The sequence below is a fragment of the Martes martes genome (genome assembly GCF_963455335.1).
Source record: "Martes martes genome assembly, chromosome: 13".
Lineage (NCBI taxonomy): Eukaryota > Metazoa > Chordata > Mammalia > Carnivora > Mustelidae > Martes > Martes martes.
The window spans coordinates 69,746,659-69,765,620 of NC_137901.1; the positions used below are offsets into that span (position 1 = coordinate 69,746,659).

General features: G+C 50.3%; 1 protein-coding gene across 1 annotated transcript; it reads left to right on the forward strand.

Moving 5' to 3' along the window:
* Positions 1-3,317: 3,317 nt before the first annotated feature.
* LOC308354551 (SEC14-like protein 4) lies at positions 3,318-18,876 on the forward strand. The gene is made up of 12 exons (XM_080822060.1): positions 3,318-3,508; positions 6,858-6,933; positions 11,116-11,159; positions 11,462-11,521; positions 11,653-11,841; positions 13,108-13,203; positions 13,519-13,579; positions 14,540-14,623; positions 14,962-15,068; positions 15,146-15,285; positions 15,388-15,557; positions 16,688-18,876. Exons 1-12 carry the CDS (start codon positions 3,455-3,457, stop codon positions 16,798-16,800), a joined length of 1,194 nt encoding a protein of 397 aa, XP_080678186.1. The 5' UTR covers positions 3,318-3,454; the 3' UTR covers positions 16,801-18,876.
* The last annotated feature ends 86 nt before the right edge of the window (positions 18,877-18,962 follow it).

Genomic DNA, 18,962 nt, shown 5'->3' on the forward strand with positions numbered 1-18,962 from the left:
TAAACTCTTCATCAACCACATTAAGCACTGTGGCTTCCTAAAAAATTGTTTCCAATTTTCCTACTAACAACGCACACTCCACTTTTAAGCTGAAAATCCTTTCTGGTAGTTAGGGTTAAAAAAGAGAGATTTAGGGGCACCTGGGTGGCTCAGTGGGTTAAAGCCTCTGCCTTCAGCTCAGGTCATGATCCCGGGGTCCTGGGATTGAGGCCCGCATCAGGCTCTCTGCTCTGAGCCTGCTTCCTCCTGTTTCTCTGCCTGCCTCTCTGCCTACTTGTGATCTCTGTCTGTCAAATAAATAAATAAAATCTTAAAAAAAAAAAAAAGAGAGAGAGATTTATTTATTTTAGAGAGAGAGTGTTCGGGCGGGGCGGGGGCGGTTGGAGAAGGAGGAAGAGGCAGAGGGAGAGTCCCAAGGAGTTTCTGAGCTACGCGGAGGCCCAACTCGGGGCTCGATCTTGTGACTCTGAGATCATGACCTGAGCTGAAACCAAGAGCCAGTCGCTTAACGGCCTGAGCCACCCAGGCACCCCTGTTAGTTAGCAATTTTATTGGACAAAGTGATAAAATATTGAAGGATCCTAATGCACTTTGTCAGGTAGTTTCCGAGAAAAGCTGAACCACTTTCCAGTCCAGCCAGCAATGTATAAATGTCTCCATTTCACCAACTTCTACCTTTATCATAGTATTATTTTAAAAGTTGTGTGTGGAAAAAAAAAAAAGTTGTGGGTGTATGTGCGTGTGTGTGCGTTTGCGTGTGAGCCTTATTTGGTTTGTTCTGTTTCTGTTTTGTTGCCGATTTTGCTGAGGCGGGGGCGGGGGGTGGAGTATCTTTTTTTTTTTTTTAATTTTTAAATTTTTATTTTTTTAAAGTTTTTTTTAATTTATTTGACAGAGAGAGATCACAAGTAGGCAGAGAGGCAGGCAGAGAGAGAGGGGGAAGCAGGCTCCCCACCGAGCAGAGAGCCTGATGTGGGGCTCAATCCCAGGACCCTGGGATCATGACCTGAGCCTAAGGCAGAGGCTTTAACCCACTGAGCCACCCAGGTGCCCCTGGAGTATCTTATTGATTGTATCCCCATTTCTATGATGACCTGGAGGGTTAGCATTTATCCACTAGATTATTTCCCCTGTGCATTTTCCCTTCTGATAATTAGTGTTTTGAGTCCTTTGTCCATTTCTTAGTGCCTTAGTATTTTCCTTATTAGTTTACATGCATTCTTTATAAAGATATTGATTTCGTACATTTTATTTTTTACAAATTCTCATTAGCAACTGCTGACTTAATTGTATGCCTTGCTTAACAGATTTTTGTATTTTTATGTAGTCAAATCAATTGATTGTCCCCTTTGTGATTTCTGTCACTGCTTTCAAGCAAAGGCATGCCCTTCTAGAGACATGGTGTCTGTTTCACTTTCTTTTAGCTTTTTATACTTTTTCTTTTTTTAAAGATTTTATTTATTTATTTGACACAGAGAGAGAGAGAGAGAGAGAGAGATATCACAAGTAGGCAGAGAGAGGGGGAAGCAGGATCCCTGCTGAGCAGAGAGCCCAATCCCAGGACCCTGAGACCATGACCTGAGATGAAGGCACAGGCTTAACCCACTGAGCCACCCAGGCGCCCCATACACTTTTTCTTAAATTAAGATTTTTTTTTAAAGATTTTATTTATTTATTTGATAGAGAGAGATCACAAGTAGGCAGAGAGGTGGGCAGAGAGAGAGAGAGAGGAGGAAGCAGGCTCCCTGCTGAGCAGAGAGCCCGATGTGGGGCTTGATCCCAGGACCCTGAGATCGTCACCTGAGCCGAAGGCAGAGGCTTAACCCACTGAGCCACCCAGGCGCCCCTTAAATTAGGATTTTAAATCCCTCTAGAACAGTGCTGTCCAAATCTTTTTTTGTTTGTTTGTTTTAAGATTTTATTTATTTATTTGAGAGTGAGCGAGAGAGCAGGAGCAGTGGGGAGGGTCAGAGGGAGAGGGAGAAGCAGGCTCCCTACTGAGCAGGGAGCCTGATGTGGCACTTGATCCCAGGATCCTGGGATCATGACCTGAGCTGAAGGCAGTTGCTTAACAGACTAAGCCACCCAGGCACTCCAAAATCTTAAAAAAATAAATAAATAAAATTAAACAATTCTAAAGTATATATTTTATAAAAAAAGAAACAGATGAAATCAATTTGAATAGTTTTTATGAATTTATTTATTATCCCAATATATCAAAAAAATTCCTGCAACATGTAATCAATATAAGAAATTAATTAATTAACGAAGTATTTCATTTGGGGGGTATCACGTCTTCGAAATTTGGCACGTAAGAGCCCATCTCTGTTTGCACTAGTGACAAGCTGCAGTCCCAATACTTAACAGCCACATGTGGCTCGTGGCCACCAGATTGGTCTGCACAGGTCTGGAATTTGGTTCAACCCAGAGGGAGGGGCAGAGGGGGAAGTGCTCTGATGGCCTGATTTATCTCCCCCTTCACCTTCACCTTCCACCTGCTCCTCTTGACAATTCCTGCCCGGCCAACCTGTGTTTTTCTCACCTTTCTCAGTGACCTCTACCTGGTTCCTGGATGCCACGTTGGCCACCTGTGTCAGTCGCCCACCACCCGTGGCCTCCTGACTCCACCCAGGGCTTCCAGCAACTATAGCCACCTCCCAATCCCCTGCCTTCAGGCTATAGATCCCACCCAGGGGCTCACCAGGGGGCCATCCCAGAATTTCCACCTCTGCAGTTCCCTGCTCTGGAGAAAGTATCAGTAATAATGTAATTATAAAACAGTATTCCTAACATTCCATACTGACTGGGTGTGGAATGCCAGACTAATCCGTGGCAGGTCTTCTTACCTAATCCTCCTGACCGTCTTGGGACTGGAACCATTTTGCCCATAAAGACTCCTATCAGTCAGTGAGCACAGAAGTCGGGGAGGGGTGGGTGTTGTGCACGGCACAGCCTGCAGTCAAGGCCAGGGGAGGGAGGTTGGGGTCCCATGGGCCGAAACTCCTGAGGATCACCTAGAGGGTTGAGAGGGGTTTATGAAAAGTTCCTCCATTTTGCTGGGAAAGAGGATCTGGGTGTGTTCCCCAGAACTTGCCCACATCTCCTTTATGACCCCCTCCCGTCCCCTGCCACGCAGGAACCTGTAGGAGCCCCTGAGATGAGGATGCTTGGAGGTAGCAGCGTCTGCTGCCCTCCCCTCGAGTCAGCGTTCCGGGACCTCTCGGGGGCGGGTCACCTCCCTGCCCGCTGTAGGGAGCATCCTAGCCACCGCCAGCAAAACACCCGAAGCGGAGGCGAGAACGCAGCGGGGCGGGGCAGGGCTGGCGCTCTCCCGTTGGGGCGGGGCCAACACCTGCTCTCCGGACGAAACCAGGCAGCGGCAGCGAGGCCAGGCGGCGGGCCGGCAGACTCCTGGCACACCTGCGTCCCTCGACCCCTGAGCCCGCAGGGCACCATGAGCGGCCGAGTCGGGGACCTGAACCCCCAGCAGCAGGAGGCGCTGGCCAGGGTGAGGGGGCTTCACGGGTGGGAGGCTTGGGGAAGAAGGAGCTGCTGGACGCTGCCCACCGGGGGGTGGAGCCCCCATTGTTTAGATGGAAAAGGGACCCTTCAGGGCATCTTTGGGTCCAGCTCGCGGTGCCCCTGGGCACAGTGGCCGAAGCAGACATGTACGGGACACGGGACTTGAGCGCTTCTCCGGGCTACACTGGGGCTGAATCCAGCTTTCCACTCCTGACCCCTCCAGACCACAGAGTCTTGGCCCTTGTCCCCTGGTTGTGGGGGTAGGGTGGTGCTGCCAAACCTCTAGGCAGCCTTGGGCAGACAGACCAGCAGGTCTCCTGCTCTGATTGTGACATTTGTTTGTCTTCTCTTTGTGGTTTTCCGACTCCCGACTCCCTGGGGGCCCAAGCCTTCTCCCTGTTGTCAGTGTTTCTGTTAAAGGGGAATGGAGGGGGTTTGGTGACACTCCTTACTGCTGCAGCTGAGAGTGTCGTGCCCTGGGGAAAGGAGAGCATATTCTGGTCTCAGGGGCCACAGCATTAATTTGATTTGGAGATGACTGGGCCTGGAAATTGTGACTTCAGGTTAGGGGAGGGAGGTGACGGCCCTGGCTCACACTTTGGGCCCATGAAGGGCAGGCTTCGGGCTTGTGGAGAATGGTTTCTTTTGTGGCTCCTACCCTGGGAAGGGTCCTCCAGGAGGAGTGAGGACCCCTGATGAAGGAGGGGGACCCTGGATCAGTTCTTAGTGAAGGAGAGGAGGGTCCAGGTGAAGAGTGGGGGGCCCTGGGTGAATTCCCAGGTAAAGGAGGAGTTTCCAGGAGCAATGGGTCCTGAGCTGAAGAAGGAGTCCCCAAGCGAAGGAGGAGAGGGAGTCCCCTGCTTAGCCCTCTCTCTACCCACTGGCAAAGGCCTCAGGGGAGCCCTGGATGCTAGGCTCATGGGAGGGACTGGACACCTGGCTTTTGGGGGTGAATTAGGACGGACATGCTTGTGGGTCAAAGAGCCTTAAATAATGTAAAAAGAGTTTATTATGATTTGTTCCCCATTATTTAAAAGAAATGAATGCTAGTTGTTTTAAAAATTAGGGAGAAAGAAGAAATAGGAAAAAGAAGTCACCCATAGTCCCAGAGGTTTAGACAACCACGCCTAGGAGCATTTCCTTCTAGGTTTTTCCAAAGCCTAGTTTGACCACCTGTGGTCACACTGCCAGAGGCTGCCTTCTCCATAAAGCATCATTGTTAAGATAGTTTTTCCTTTGGGGTACCTGGGTGGCTCAGTGGGTTAAAATCTCTGCCTTCGTCTTGGGTCATGGTCTCAGAGTCCTGGGATTGAGCCCCATGTCGAGCTCTCTGCTCGGTGGGGAGCCTGCTTCCTCCTCTCTCTCTGCCTGCCTGTCTGCCTACTTGTGATCTTTGTCTGTCAAATAAGTAAATAAAATCTTAAAAACAAAAACAAAAAACTGTGAGATAATAAATATTAAAAAAAAAAAAAAAGATAGTTTTCCTTCAAGTTACTCCAGACCCTTCCCGGCACCTGCTTGTGGCTTTCTGGTTTTTTGTTTGTTTTTTAAGTTTTTTTATTTATTTGACAAGGAGAGACACAGCAAGAGAGGGAACACAAGGAGGAGGAGTGGGAGAGGGAGAACCCTACTCCCCACTGAGCAAGGAGCCCGATATGGGGCTCGATCCCAGGACCCTGAGCCAAAGGCAGATGCTTAACGACTGAGCCACCCAGGCGCCCTGTGGCTTTCTGTTTTACCTGATGTGCTTTCCAAGGATGGGGTGGCTTTGAGACTGGAAGATGTGGACTCCTCATGGCCTCGAAGCTTCCTCACTCTGTCCCTGGGGAAGACCCTCCACCACCCCAGTCTCCATTCCCTCTTCCCTCCTCCAAGAAGCAGCGATGTGATGTGACCTTTTCTCCTCCTGCCTCAGGGCACATCCTGGCATTCAAAGGAGGGACTCTGGTAACCTGGAGGGGCTGAGGGGTGCAGAGTTATTGTTCCTCAGTTATTCTTATGTCCTCACTCTCCCTAAAAAACTTCCTCAGGAGCCCAGAGGCTGCACCTGATCCATGTGTCTTGTGGGGACTGGGGACTCGGGGTGGTGATGAGAGCTGGTGCTCTTGCTCACGTTACTTGTTAACACTGGAGATGTTTCATCTTATTATTTGTTTTTCATCATGTGAGCAATACATGAACACTTTCTTGTTCTATTTTTAATTTTTAAAATTTGTTTAAAAAGATTTTATTTATTTATTTGACAGAGAAAGAGATCACAAATAGGCAGAGAGGCAGGCAGAGAGAGAGGGGGAAACAGGCTCCCCGTGGAGCAGAGAGCCCCATGTGGGGCTTGAGCTCATGACCCTGGGATCATGACCCGAGCCGAAGGCAGATGTTCAACCAACCGAGCCACCCAGGCGCCCCCAAACATACTCTTATTTTAAACATGATCCATAAAGCTAAAGGAGGTTTGGTGGACAGCTGTCAAGACAGCTTCCTATGTCTTTGCTAGCATTGGCTTCTAATCCTAAAGTTCCATTCACAGGTTCCCCTGCAAAGCCACCCCTCCAGGGCTTGCCTTCAACTCCCTTAGTCCCCATGAAAGTGAAGCCTCCTCTCTGTCCCAGACCTGAGCCCCAGTCCCATACCCAGACTTTAAACTCTGCCAGTAGGCAGAGGCTCCCGTCAGCAGGTTAGTCCCTCTCTTTCCCCAGCCTCGATAGGACCTGATGAGGCATCCCCTGCTTCTCTTGCAGCTCCTCCCTGCTGACCTTTGCCTGGGGCTGTTTCCACAAAGACTCCACTGCCCAGAGCTCTGGGCAATCCACGTTTTGCAGAATGCCCACATTTTTCTGGCACCGGCTACAAGCCAGGACTGCGCTAAGTGCTTTACCTGTACACACTCCTATGATTGGCACAAGTTCATCTTTATCCCACTTCACAGATAAAGAAACTGAGGCTCAGAGTGGTTAAGTAACTTGCTTCCAGATCTAGACCCTCAAGATACAGTATCAAGGGCAAGGTTCCTAAATTCTTCTCGTTTGCCTACATCTGATTCACCAGGGATCTTTGTCAAAATAGAGAAAGCAGGGCCCCACCTCAGTCCTGTAGAATGAAGATCTTGGGGAGGCAGAGAACCCCCAGAATTTGAGAAGGACCCAACTCTTCCTGCCATCTTGGGCTGAGGGGTGCTCCATTCCCAGGTGGCAGTCAGCAGCTGCCGATAACTGTGTGGTCCCCACCCTGCAGAGTCCCTGGGTAGGACTGATTGACAGATTTCAGGAAGGGTCATGGTGGGGTTGGGAGCCCAGGGGTCACGGAAGCCCCTTTGACCATTTTATCTCCCCACTCAGTTCCGGGACAACCTTCAGGACCTGCTGCCCGCCCTGCCCAATGCTGATGAGTATTTTTTCCTGCGCTGGCTCCGAGGTGAGGCTGGCAGGACCGGGGGTGGGGGTGGGCAGAGGGGGAGAAGAGGGAAGAAGGGGTTCAGGAAAGCAGGTGCAACTTTGGGAGACAGTGCTACCGAGTGGGAAACATAGGCTCTGGAATCATCCTGCTTTGTGTAGAACGTGAGTTCCCCTCCAAATTGGCATGGCACAAAAACCCCACTGAGCCTCATTTTCTTCATCTGTAAATGGGATGGGGCCACCTCCCCAAGGATTGCTGTGAGCACTAAATGAGAGAGTGTAGCACCTGGCACTGGGTGGGCATATGGTCGAGGTGAGTTTAGAGTTCACACCTGGGAGGTTCTCAGGATGACGGGCCGGGCTGGGCCTGAGTCCCATAGTCCCAGATATACTCTTCAGGACTTGCCTGCAGGTCTGTCTGCAGTTCCTTGCAGGGAGGGCTGTGTCGTCCCCTGAGGGAACTTAGCCGCTGAGCAGGTGCCCAGCAAACACTTCAGGAAGTGGGTGCGATTTAAAGTAGAGAAGGAGTTTCTTCCAGGAATTGCCACAGGAGTGTAAAATTAGAGTAACAGAAACCTTGGGGGAGAATTCATTTCAGTTCAACACACCCCATCGCATGGATTCTGAACTTGAACCAGAAGGTTGAAGTCAGGCTGGAAAGTACACACACAGTGAGGTGATGATGCCAGCCTTGGAATCGGGCAAACCTGTGATTGAATCCCAACTCCGCTGTGCTAGCAGTGTGACTCCAGCAATCACTCATTGTCTCTCAGCCTCCCTTTTGTCTTCTGAGTAGCGGGTATAATACTGGTCTCCCACCTTCCAGATGCTGTGAGTCAGACATGAGGTCATGGGCAAGCACAGCGCCTACACCGAGGAGGCCCTCCCTTCTGTTCTGTTTGTTCTATTTGATTCCATTTTTAATTAATTATTATTTTCTACAAACTTTATTTTTTAGAATGGCTTTAGGTTTACAGAGTGTTGTGAAGGTAGTACAGGAAGTCCCCCCACACACTACACTCAGTTTCCCCTATCATGAACGTTTTTCATTCCTATGGTACGTCTGTTACAATTCATGAACCAACACTGATACATGATTATTAACTAAAATCCCTACTTTCTTCAGATCACCTTAGTTCCTCTGTTCCAGGAGCATATCCAGGATGCCATGTTACATTTAGTTGTCATCTCCCTAGGCTCTCATGGCTGTGGCAGGTTTTGTTCCGTTTTTTTTTTTGTTTTGTTTTTTATTAAAGATTATTTATTTATTTATTTATTTGTCAGAAAGAGAGAGAGTGCGCGCGCGCAAGCAGGGGGAACAGCAGGCAGAGGGAGGAGCAGGTCCTCACTGAGCAAGGAGCCCATATGGGACTCCATCCCAGGACCCTGGGATCATGACCTGAGCTGAAGGCAGACACTTAACCACTGAGCCACCCAGGTGTCCCTTCCATTACGCTTTTTTTTTTTAAAGATTTTATTTATTTATTTATTTGACAGAGATCACAAGTAGGCAGAGAGGTAGGCAGAGAGAGAGAGAGGAGGAAGCAGGCTCCCTGCTGAGCAGAGAACCCGATGCGGGGCTCGATCCCAGGACCCTGAGATCACTACCCGAGCCGAAGGCAGAGGCTTTAACCCACTGAGCCACCCAGGCGCCCCTTCCATTACGCTTTTAACAAGTCATGTCCATGTCATTCTCCTGGGCTAAAGAAGGTGCGAGGACAGTAGATTTCTTGAAGCCCCATCAGACCTCTCTCCTCCTTTGGAGTCTTTCTGGATTTAAAAACCAACTCTTCCAGTCCCTGGTGCGTCATTGAGAAAGGAGTGAAGTCACAGACACTGTAGGCTGCTGGGTCATGGCAAAGGAGAAGGATCTAAGGTTGGGAGAGAGGAGACTGGGTGTCCTGATGCCTCCCACTTTCCGCTGAGGCAGACCAGCTGACACAGTCCCGTCCCCTTCAACCTTACCTCCGTAGCTGCCCTCCCTGCCTCACTAGTTCAACACCTGGGCATCAGGGAGGGTGATCTCTGTGGCTGAACTTGGAGTCTCTCAGCTCAGGCCAGATGCAGAAGGGCTCACCCTGACCTTCCTTCAAGTCCCTTCATGTTTTGTTTTGTTTTGTTTTGTTTCCATCCTATGACTGTGTATGTCTGCCACTCAGATGCCAGCTCCATGATGGCAGGGTCCATGCCTGCCCCATACTTCCAGCCTGGCACATAGTAGCTGCTACTAAAAAAGCTATGAGTGCCCATCAATAGTGCCCAAACCACTTTCTGTAGAACAAGAAACCGCCCTGCTTCTCAGTCGGAAATCTCCTATACACCAGTTATTCTTTTTAGAAGCCAATAAAAGAACATTATAGACAGTTATGCACAAACAAATTTGAAAATCTCAACAAAATCTGTGCATTCCTTAGAATACACATATAAGGCCAAAATCCACCAAGAAGAAGATAGAAACCTCCAACAGACCAGTAAATATTAAAGACATATAAATGGTACTAAAAAGCTTCCCTCCTTCCAAAACCCAGATCCCAGTGGCTTTACAGATGAATTTTCCCAAAGTTTTAAGATTAGCTGATACCTGGTTTTACAAATTGTTGGAGCTGCTTTAAAATATATATAAAAAAGTGAAAGTTACTTTATGAGGCTTGGGTTAGTTTGATTCCAAAATTAGGTCAGGACAATAAAAGAAAATTCTAGACTTGTTACACTTGTTAATGTAGGTGTAAGGAAGTCTAAGGGAAACATTACATAAAAGAATACAATAAGGTATTTAAATTACACAACATGATCAGTGGGAGTTTATCTTAGGTATGCAGGAAGAATTCAACATCAGGCAATCTATCAGGGTCATTGAACTCATTTATAGAATTAAAAATGAGAAAGTATGTGGCTATCTCAATGCAGGAAAAGCAGTTGAAAAGGCTCATCTCCTATTTATAAGATAAAAACAAAATAAAAGTCTTACCAAACTAGAAATAGAAGGAAATTTCCTTGGCTTGGCTTGTTAATGATTATGCAGTTAACACCTTACAATACATGTTGACAGTTAAGAAGTTTTAGATGCATTTTCTTTAAAGTCAGGAAGAAGGAAAGGATGATGTCAAGCAACATCACAGTTTAAACAGAACTAGAGATCCTTGCCAACATTATAAGAAAGAAAAAAGTAATCTAGTCTATAAAAACTAGAAAGGGGGGCGCCTGGGTGGCTCAGTGGGTTAAAGCCTCTGCCTTCGGCTCAGGTCATGATCCCAGCGTCCTGGGATCGAGCCCGGCATCGGGCTCTGCTGCTCAGCAGGGAGCCTGCTTCCTCCCTTCTCTCTCTGCCTGCCTCTCCGCCTACTTGTGATCTGTCTGTCAAATAAATAAAATAAAAAATCTTAAAAAAAAAAGACTAGAAAGGAAGAGTTAAATTTCTTTTCCAAGTTTAGAACATTCATTTCTAAAATAAAGCATCACATTTTTAATTAAAGTGAACTTATATCTTCAAAATAAGTAACCACAACAATAGTTAACAATTTACTAAGAAGTCCTTCGGAGCCAGAAGATATTATTCCTGTTTAACAGATTAAGAAACTAAGACTTAGAGAAGGTAGGTGAATTGCTCAAAGTTGCACAGCAACTAAAAGGACAAAACTAAAATTCAAACCCAAGTCTGTTTGACTCCAAAGCCTATGCTCCTCATTACCCCTAACACCAAAGGGGTTTGTTTGACCACGGGGACATCAAATATTACAGGCCAGATCAGCCTCTGGGCTGAAAAGTTTACAAAAGCTTGGATACTGAAATCAAGGACTTCCAAAGTCTTCTAGAGGATTAAAGATCCTTGCTTTTTAAAAACGCCCGGGGGTGCCTAGGTGGCTTAGTTGGTTGAGAGGCCAACTCTTGATTTCAACTCAGGTCATGATCCGGGTTTTGAGATAGCGGGGAGTCTGCTTGAATTTCTCTCTTTCTCCCTCTCCCTCGGCCCCTCCCCTCTGTGCTCCCTCTTTCCCTCTCTCTCTTTTTCTCTCTCCAAAATAAATAAATAAGTATCTTTTTAAAAGATAAAAAATAAAATGGTAAAAATATGTCCAGACCCCCCAATGTATTCTGGGGGCATCATGGAAGGCTCAGGCCCCGTGTTTCCTCATGAGTCTTCAAAGAACTGTGAGTTCTAGACCCAGCCTCAAGCCTCCTCTTACCTTGGCTCTTTTTGCAGCTCGGAACTTTGACCTGCAGAAATCTGAGGACATGCTCCGGAAGGTGAGGCCCCATTCTCATGATCTCCTGCCTCCCACACACTGGACCCCAGGGATCAGTAACAAAGAGAGTAGGAACCCATGCCCTGTCCTGTTCTTGCGTGTTTCCTCCCTTCCACCTTGGATCCCTTTCTGCATCAGACCTGGATCCCCCACAGCCCTTTTCCTGGCATTGCCATCTCCAGTTCTAGGTCAGTAGGGCCTGGGGTCTTGGGGGCTGTAGGCAGAGGGACCTTGCCTGATACCCACAGGTGCCTTCATGGCCGTGGTGGTAGGCAGTCTTCAGGTCCTGCCATTTCTCCACAGCACATGGAGTTCAGAAAGCAACAGGACCTGGACAACATCCTTTCGTGGCAGCCCTCAGAGGTGAGCCTCATGCAGCATCCCCCCCAGATCATCAGATACCCCTCATACCCCTTCCCCAACATCCAGCCTTCTGATGGCTGATAGGCTGGTTTGAGTCAGGACCTCACACCAACCCCCAACCCCGTGCCCAGGTGATCCAACTGTACGACTCTGGTGGTCTGAGCGGCTATGACTACGAAGGCTGCCCCATGTGGTTCGACATCATTGGGACCCTTGACCCCAAGGGTCTTCTCCTGTCCGCCTCCAAGCAGGAGCTTATCCGAAAGCGCATCAGGGTCTGTGAGCTGCTTTTGCGGGAGTGTGAGCTGCAGAGTCAGAAGGTAAGTGACTGGGTCCAGGATGGGAAGCACATGGAGGGCCCGATCTGTCTGATGGGAGGCACCAAGACCAGGTAGGAGAGACACGCTGCCTCCGCATCTCTCCAGGCCTCAGCACTCTGGGCTTTGGTGGGACATGGCTTCTCTCGCAGTCACCCATCTGTGAGTATCTAACGTGTGTGGGGCACTTGCTGCTGGCGTGTGCCAAGGATCACTGAAGCCCCTTCCCCGCTGACCTTGGATGAGAGGTTGACCTTGAGTGCAATGAACACTCTGGCTCTGTTCCCTGGGAACCCTGGGAACAGTGGATGGTCAGCTTTGCTTATGGAAAAGATGTGCCTGGTTGGAAACTGTGTAACTATAACCTGATGGAGGAGCCATTGCTGTGGGCTAGTGACTCTTGAGACTTGGCACATTGTCGTGGGGCCCTAGAAGCTAATATGGAATTGCTACAAAAAAAAAAAAATTGAGTCCTGTAGGGCATAGGGCTTCCAAGTCAGGAGGGCCCACACCAGTCTGTACAGATCTTCTCTTTGCCCTGACTCTGTACTTCCTGGTCCATACCCTTCAGAACCAATCTATTGCCAAGAGTGGTCTGTTGGCTTTGTGAGTCTAAGTGTCTCCGTGAGCCTAAGAGGACCCTGGGTGGGGGAGCTCTTGTGTTACTTTGGGATGACCTGCCTGATGGCGAGGACGGGACCTGTGTCTCCAGTGTCTGTCACGCTGCTGGACACCAAGGAGCCCTTGGCACAGAGATCTGTGACATTAACCAGGCAAAAGCATGAGTCAGGCACTGGGCTCTTTGGGAGTTATCTCACTGAATCATCCTAGAAATTCTTTCAGAACCTGGAATTATTCCCACTTCCCAGAAGGGGAAAATAAGGCTCAGAATGGTTAAAAACCCGCCCAAGGCCACAGAGCCTGCCAGCAGTGTAGCTCTGGTTCGACACACCTTGGGACTACAGACGCTGGCTGACCTGGCGTACTATTGTACAGGGAGATGCCCGATGGGCAACAAATGAGGTCTTTAATTCTACTGTTAACTAATTCTGGGCATTTGTGTTGAGCAAACAGTGTGATAAGGAACCACTGTGTCAGGGCTCAGAATGCAGCATTTTCTTAGCCCCTAGGTGGGCTCAATCTGTTTGGAAAACCCTGTGGGCAGTTGGGGGCAGGGGTAGCAGGAGGGTGGAAGTTGAACAGGGTCTCCCTGGCCGGGACCTTCTGGCCAGAGCTGTCTGACTTATATCTCTGTGTTGTCCCATGTAGTTGGGCAGGAAGATTGAGACGGTGCTGATGGTGTTTGACATGGAGGGGCTCAGCCTGAAACACCTGTGGAAACCAGCTGTAGAGGTCTACCAGCAGGTGAGGTAGGCAGCTGGCTCGAGACCAGTAGGGAGCTGCTGTCCACACCAGCTTCCAGTCCATGGAGGAGGGATCACCTTCCCCCCGCCACCGCAGGGGCCCCCAGAACAGCCAGTGAAGCTGGCCTGGGGTCCCCCACTTCCAAGGACAAAGAGGAGCAAGAGTATTACAGGGGATGAAGCACATCTCCTGGGGAAGGTGGGTGGCCAGGGGGTGGCGGTGGCAGGGTCTCCTGTCTCAACAGCATTAAAGGCCACCAAATCCAGGTATAGAATGTGTTGAAGCATGACCTTGACCAGACTTGTCTTGCCACAGTTTTTTGCCATCCTGGAAGCAAATTATCCTGAGACGATAAAGAATTTAATTGTCATTCGTGGTGAGTCCATGATGGGGATGACCCCTGGGGGAGGAGAAGGGAAAGGGGGGATCAGTGGGTAAATCACCCAGTTTAGGGTTTCTCAAACCATCCTTTGTGAAGATCAGGGTTTTGTTTTTTGTTTTTTGTTTTTTTAGTCAGTCCTTCATAGACTGATACTTTCGGAGTGTACAGAATCTGCTCTGGTAGGTTGCAGCAAATGTCAGAACTAAGTTCTAAGTTTCTAAATGTGAATGGGTGTTTTCTTTACTTTATTTTTCTCAGTGTGGAATGGTAACAGATCGTTCAAGGACCACACTGGCTGGTAGATATGCTTGGAGTGGGAATGGTCCCTGTCTGTGACGGTTGTACAGTGAGGGGCCCACCATGTGTGCTCTGGGGTCAAATGATCTGCTTTCCAATTTGACTAGCTCTGTGATTGCGAGCAAGTCTCCTTAGCCTTACTAAGCCTCAGTTTTCCCAGTCTGTAAAATAGGGATATAATGACAACATCCCGTAAGGCCGCCATGAGGTTAAATGAGACAGTCTGTGGAGGAGCAGCCCACAGAAAGTGTCCAGTCAGTGTGAGCAGTTCAGGTGGGACATGAGGTCAAATGCAGATGCTCCATCTACTTGCACCCAAGAAAATTCCGTGGCACCTTGGGAAACGTGTGAGTGTGGACAGGAAGAGACACTATTGGGAAATCTACATTACTGACACCCTACAACTGGGTGGGGGAGGCAACCATTTATTGAGAGCCAGGCACTGTGTCATGTGTTATGCATATATAGTTTAATTTATCTCCATTTTATAGTTAATGGCACTAAGACTCAGAGAGGGTGAGTAACTAGCTGACGGTCACACAGCAGGCGGTAGTAGAATCTAGATCAATCCAACTCGTATCCAGCCCAGGGCCCTGGCCATGACTATACCTCTGGTCCTCTCTAGATAGCTTCCCAAGGGAGTTTCATGTGTTTCAGCCCCCAAGCTGTTCCCCGTGGCCTTCAACTTGGTCAAATTTTTCATGAGTGAGGAAACGCAAAGGAAGATAGTGATTCTGGGAGGTGAGTGACTTGGCCTCCTGGCTGTGCCCATCTCTGCCTGGGCAAACAGAGGTCAGTGTGAAAGGTCCCATTTCTCCCTGCCTCGTCCTCTTTAATCAGGCACTGACCTTGGCCTGAATTCCCACCTACCTTTGCACACTCTGATGAAGCTTTGGGTCCTGGACCCCAGCCTGGGTGGCCACATAAAGCATTTGGGTGCTTTCAGGAGTAGGGGCTCAGGGGAGTGAGCTAAGGGCACATCAGGTTTCCTCCCTGGGTGTGGCTTCTCTGCCCTCTCTTGAGCCTCCCTGAGCCCCCCATTGTCCCCCACTGCCCACCACCACCTTGCTCCCCCACAGGCAACTGGAAGCAGGAGCTGCCAAAGTTCATCAGCCCTGACCAGCTGCCCGTGGAGTTTGGGGGGACCATGACTGACCCTGATGGCAACCCCAAGTGCCTAACCAAGGTACAGGGTGCTCAGAGGATGGGGAATGAGGGGTTATGACCACGGTGTAGTGCTCGCTCACCAGGCCTTACTCACAGATCAAATACGGGGGCGAGGTGCCCAAGAGCTACTACCTGCGTAACCAGGTGAAGACACACTATGAGCACACGGTCACCGTGGCCCGAGGCTCCTTCATGCAGGTGGAGAACGAAATCCTGTTCCCAGGCTGTGTGCTCAGGTAGGGATGGTGGCCACGCCACCCCTGGGCACACAGCTGGGAGGGTCCCAGAGCCCCGGCAGGGCTCTGGGACCCTCATCTGTGGGGGCCTGTCCCCTGCAGGTGGCAGTTTGCATCGGAAGGGGCAGACATCGGCTTTGGGGTTTTCCTGAAGACCAAGATGAGCGAGCAGAAGCAGGAAGGGGACAGGGTGGAGGTGTTGCCCATCCAACGCTACAAAGCCCATGTGGTCCCGGAGGACGGGAGCCTCACCTGCCTCAAGGCCGGCGTCTGTAAGAGCTGTAGGATTCACTGGAGTCGCCTTCCTCTTTATGGCTGAGAAATGAGCGGACACCTCTTGCCCAGGCTGCCCCCTTGCCCTCTTTTTCCAGCTCTTGGGGAGAGGGAGGGGGTCTCTGCAAGTTACTAGATCCTGTAGCGGCTGGGGGAACTGGCTTTGAGATGTTAGGTCTGGTGAGTAGCCCCTGGGTATGGGTAACAGGGTAGAAAGGCATTTTAGAGAGTGGGATTCACAGCCTGAAGCCCCAGACTCAGCTCCTGGGAACCCCTTACACAGCACTCAACAGGCTGAGAGACAGGTAGGTAAATAGACATGGGCTACCCTCTAGGGGTCCCCGGCTGCCCAGGTGCATAGGAAGTTCCTTGTGGGAATCCCAAAGAGAAGATTCCTCCATGTGCTTATCCTTCATTCTCAGACCACCCAAGACAGATGCAATTAGGCCCGTCTCTCCAGAAGAAGCGCTCCCTAGGGACAGCACTGACCTGCCTCTCTTGGGAACAGAGCTAGGAGAAGGGAAACCCAGGGTTGAGGAGCATGAGTTTTACTAATGCTCTGGTTAACACGTATCTAGTTCACCTTTGTGGAGAGGGAGAATCAGAAGGGCGGAGACCCAGAAATTTGGATGACTCATCACATTCCAGAGTTCCCTTTGCACCTTGGCATCGAAGGGAATGCCTTCTTTGAGAGGCACGATGGGAAAGCGGCCTGTGGAGTTCAGCCCTTTCCCCTGGGGAGAGCAGGGCTCCTCTCTTGGTTGGAGCATCAGGATAAGGGAATCCTGGTCTTTCCCTTCGTTGCTCTGTACTCATCGGGAAGTCCTCTCCACCTCTGTAGCCTCAGCTTCCTCATCCTGAAAATGGGGATGATAGTATTCCATGGGGCTGCTTTGAGGGTTTGGAAAGCTGGGAGCGCCGATGGGACTCCTGACACATAGAAGGGGCTGCCGGATGCCGGTGGTTATTCCTCTCATTAGCCCAAGGCGATGGCTTGAGCAGTGGGCGCTGGGAGTGGGGCAGTGGCACCACCTCCGGCACCACCCACAGTCCTGGGCCCATTGCCAAGGGCACTACGCATGCATATATGTCAGGTTGGCTTTGCGGGACGACTTCTCCATCCTTGCAGATGTCCTGCACTTTGACAACACCTATAGCCTGATGCACGCCAAGAAGGTCAGCTACACCGTGGAGGTGCTGCTCCCAGACAAGGCCTCCGAGGAGAAGCTTCAGGGTCTCTAGGCGAGGAGACCATCCCCACTGCAGTGAAGACCGCGGCTGCCTCTGTGCCTGTGCTTTTCAACCCCGTAGCACTCCCTCCCTGTCCCCTGCCCTCCCAGGCACAGGGGCGGAGTAGGAAGGGGACACCCAGTCCATCGGCCACACTGAGGATTCATACAGGCTCCTGATCCCCTGTTTGTGGAGACCAAGGACACTAGTCCCAGGACTCACCAACACCTAGCAATCTGGCCTGGGAGCATGTGCCTGTGCCCCAGGCCATGCAGGGAGAGCAACGCATCAAGTCTGAAAGAGCAGGGACGCCTCTGTCTCTGCGCCTGGGGACTCAGCCGGTGGGGATAGGGGCAGCTGGAGGTGGCCTGGTGAAAGGATGGGGCCAGATGAGTGGTAAAGTGGAGGATCTTGGTTCTGGGAGGGCACCAAGGCCCTTTAGACTTGTCCTACTGCCTTTGGAGGGAAGATCAGGAATGGAGCATGAGGCCCAGCAGGGGATAACCATGGCGAGGACGAGCCATGCTCGGTCACCCAGAGCTAGATGGGTGAAGACTGAGTCTATCAGAATTCTCAGTGACCCTGGCCTCCCTCTCACCACCTGCCATGATCCAGCTGATATTTAGCTTGGGTTCTTTCTAGCTCTGAGGAAGGACCAGGACCATAGCAGATCTGGAGGGCCATGGAACATGCTGGAATAAAGTAGAATGTGCTGGGTTAGAGCTGCAATCCCCAGAGTGCTTATCCTAGACTCTCATTTGCTTCTTGGAGAACCGTCGAGCTTTTCTTCCATCTTTGTGTCTCGCTAGAGGGACAGCTAAGGGTTGTCTGTCAACAGTCCACCACCCCGCCCCAAATGCGACTTGTGATGGCTCTGTTTCCCAAAGGCTGGCCCCCACATCCCACAGTCAGGATCATCCTGTGCTTGAATGAGCGCCCAGAATGAACCAGCGCAGCCGCTGAGTGGTCAGATATCCCTGTTAAAGGGGCCCTTGGTGCAAAGGATTAGCATTGTGGCTGCCAAGATATTTACCAGAGGCAGGAAGCCTCAGCTAACACCGACATCCAGGTGCTCTGCAAACAAGAAGGCGGCTTGGGCCCCTTTCTTGCTCTCAGATTCTGTGATTTCATTTTTTTCCAGTTAATAGCTTTCCTGATTTCCCAGGGCCTCTTCTTCCCAGGCAAGAAAACAATGAGGCTTGGGAAGGGGGGGGGGTCTTCAGGTGAGCTATGTGATGTCCTTAGGGCCCCAGACCCTCCACCTGTGGCAGGCTGCATCACTCATGGTCCAGCACACATAGTCTGAAACAGGGGCTCTGCTGCTATAGAAAGCCAACAAACTCACAGAAACACAATTTAAAGCCAATGCATGGAGGCATGGCTGATCCAACAGCGTAGGAGGAGTTTGACAAGAAAAAATATGGTCCTGCCAGCGCCAAGGAGAGAGCCCAGGGCTGCTGGGTGAAAATCATATGATGTCTTTGTGTCCAAGGGGTGCTCCTGCCTCCCCACTGCAACGGGCTCTCCCACCACCACCCTACGGCACACTGTGGCCACCCTCCGCGGACCCAGAGGCACTTGGGCATTTCAGAGCCATCTTCCTGCAGCACAAGCTAGAGAGGGTGTGGCTGGCTGCAGTTGTAAGGATCCAGGTCAGGTTTCCCTGGGCCCACCCCATGTCATGGTGAGGGAGCTCACAGTGCCTCATTTCAGCCTCACATCCCCAGCCGAAAAACAAGGGGTTCATGGATTTGAACCTGATCCTTGCTTTTCCAACCACCCACAGCAAATTTCCCACAATGTGTTTGCACAGACTTCTCTGGTTTCCTTGCAAGTAGCAGATTGGTCCGTGTACAAGGGTTTAATTTACACAAATATGGGCTGCCTGGGGAGAGGCAAGGAACGGAGAGCTCAAGGGTCCGGTGCGGGCACCAGTGACCTTGAATCTCAGAGCTGGTAGAGTGTACTGCGTGTGAACCTGTGAGTAGAGTGGTCACCTTGGGAAGTGAGGACAGGATGTCCTGTCCGGCAAGGTGGACAGGGAGCTTGTCCTCAACAACTCCATCCCTCACTCGACACCATCACCTCTTTACCAAAAAAAAAAAAAAAAAAGGGAGGGAGGGAGGGGAGTAGCCCAGAGAGGGGCTGGCTCCCCTGAGGTTTGTTTCTTCCTT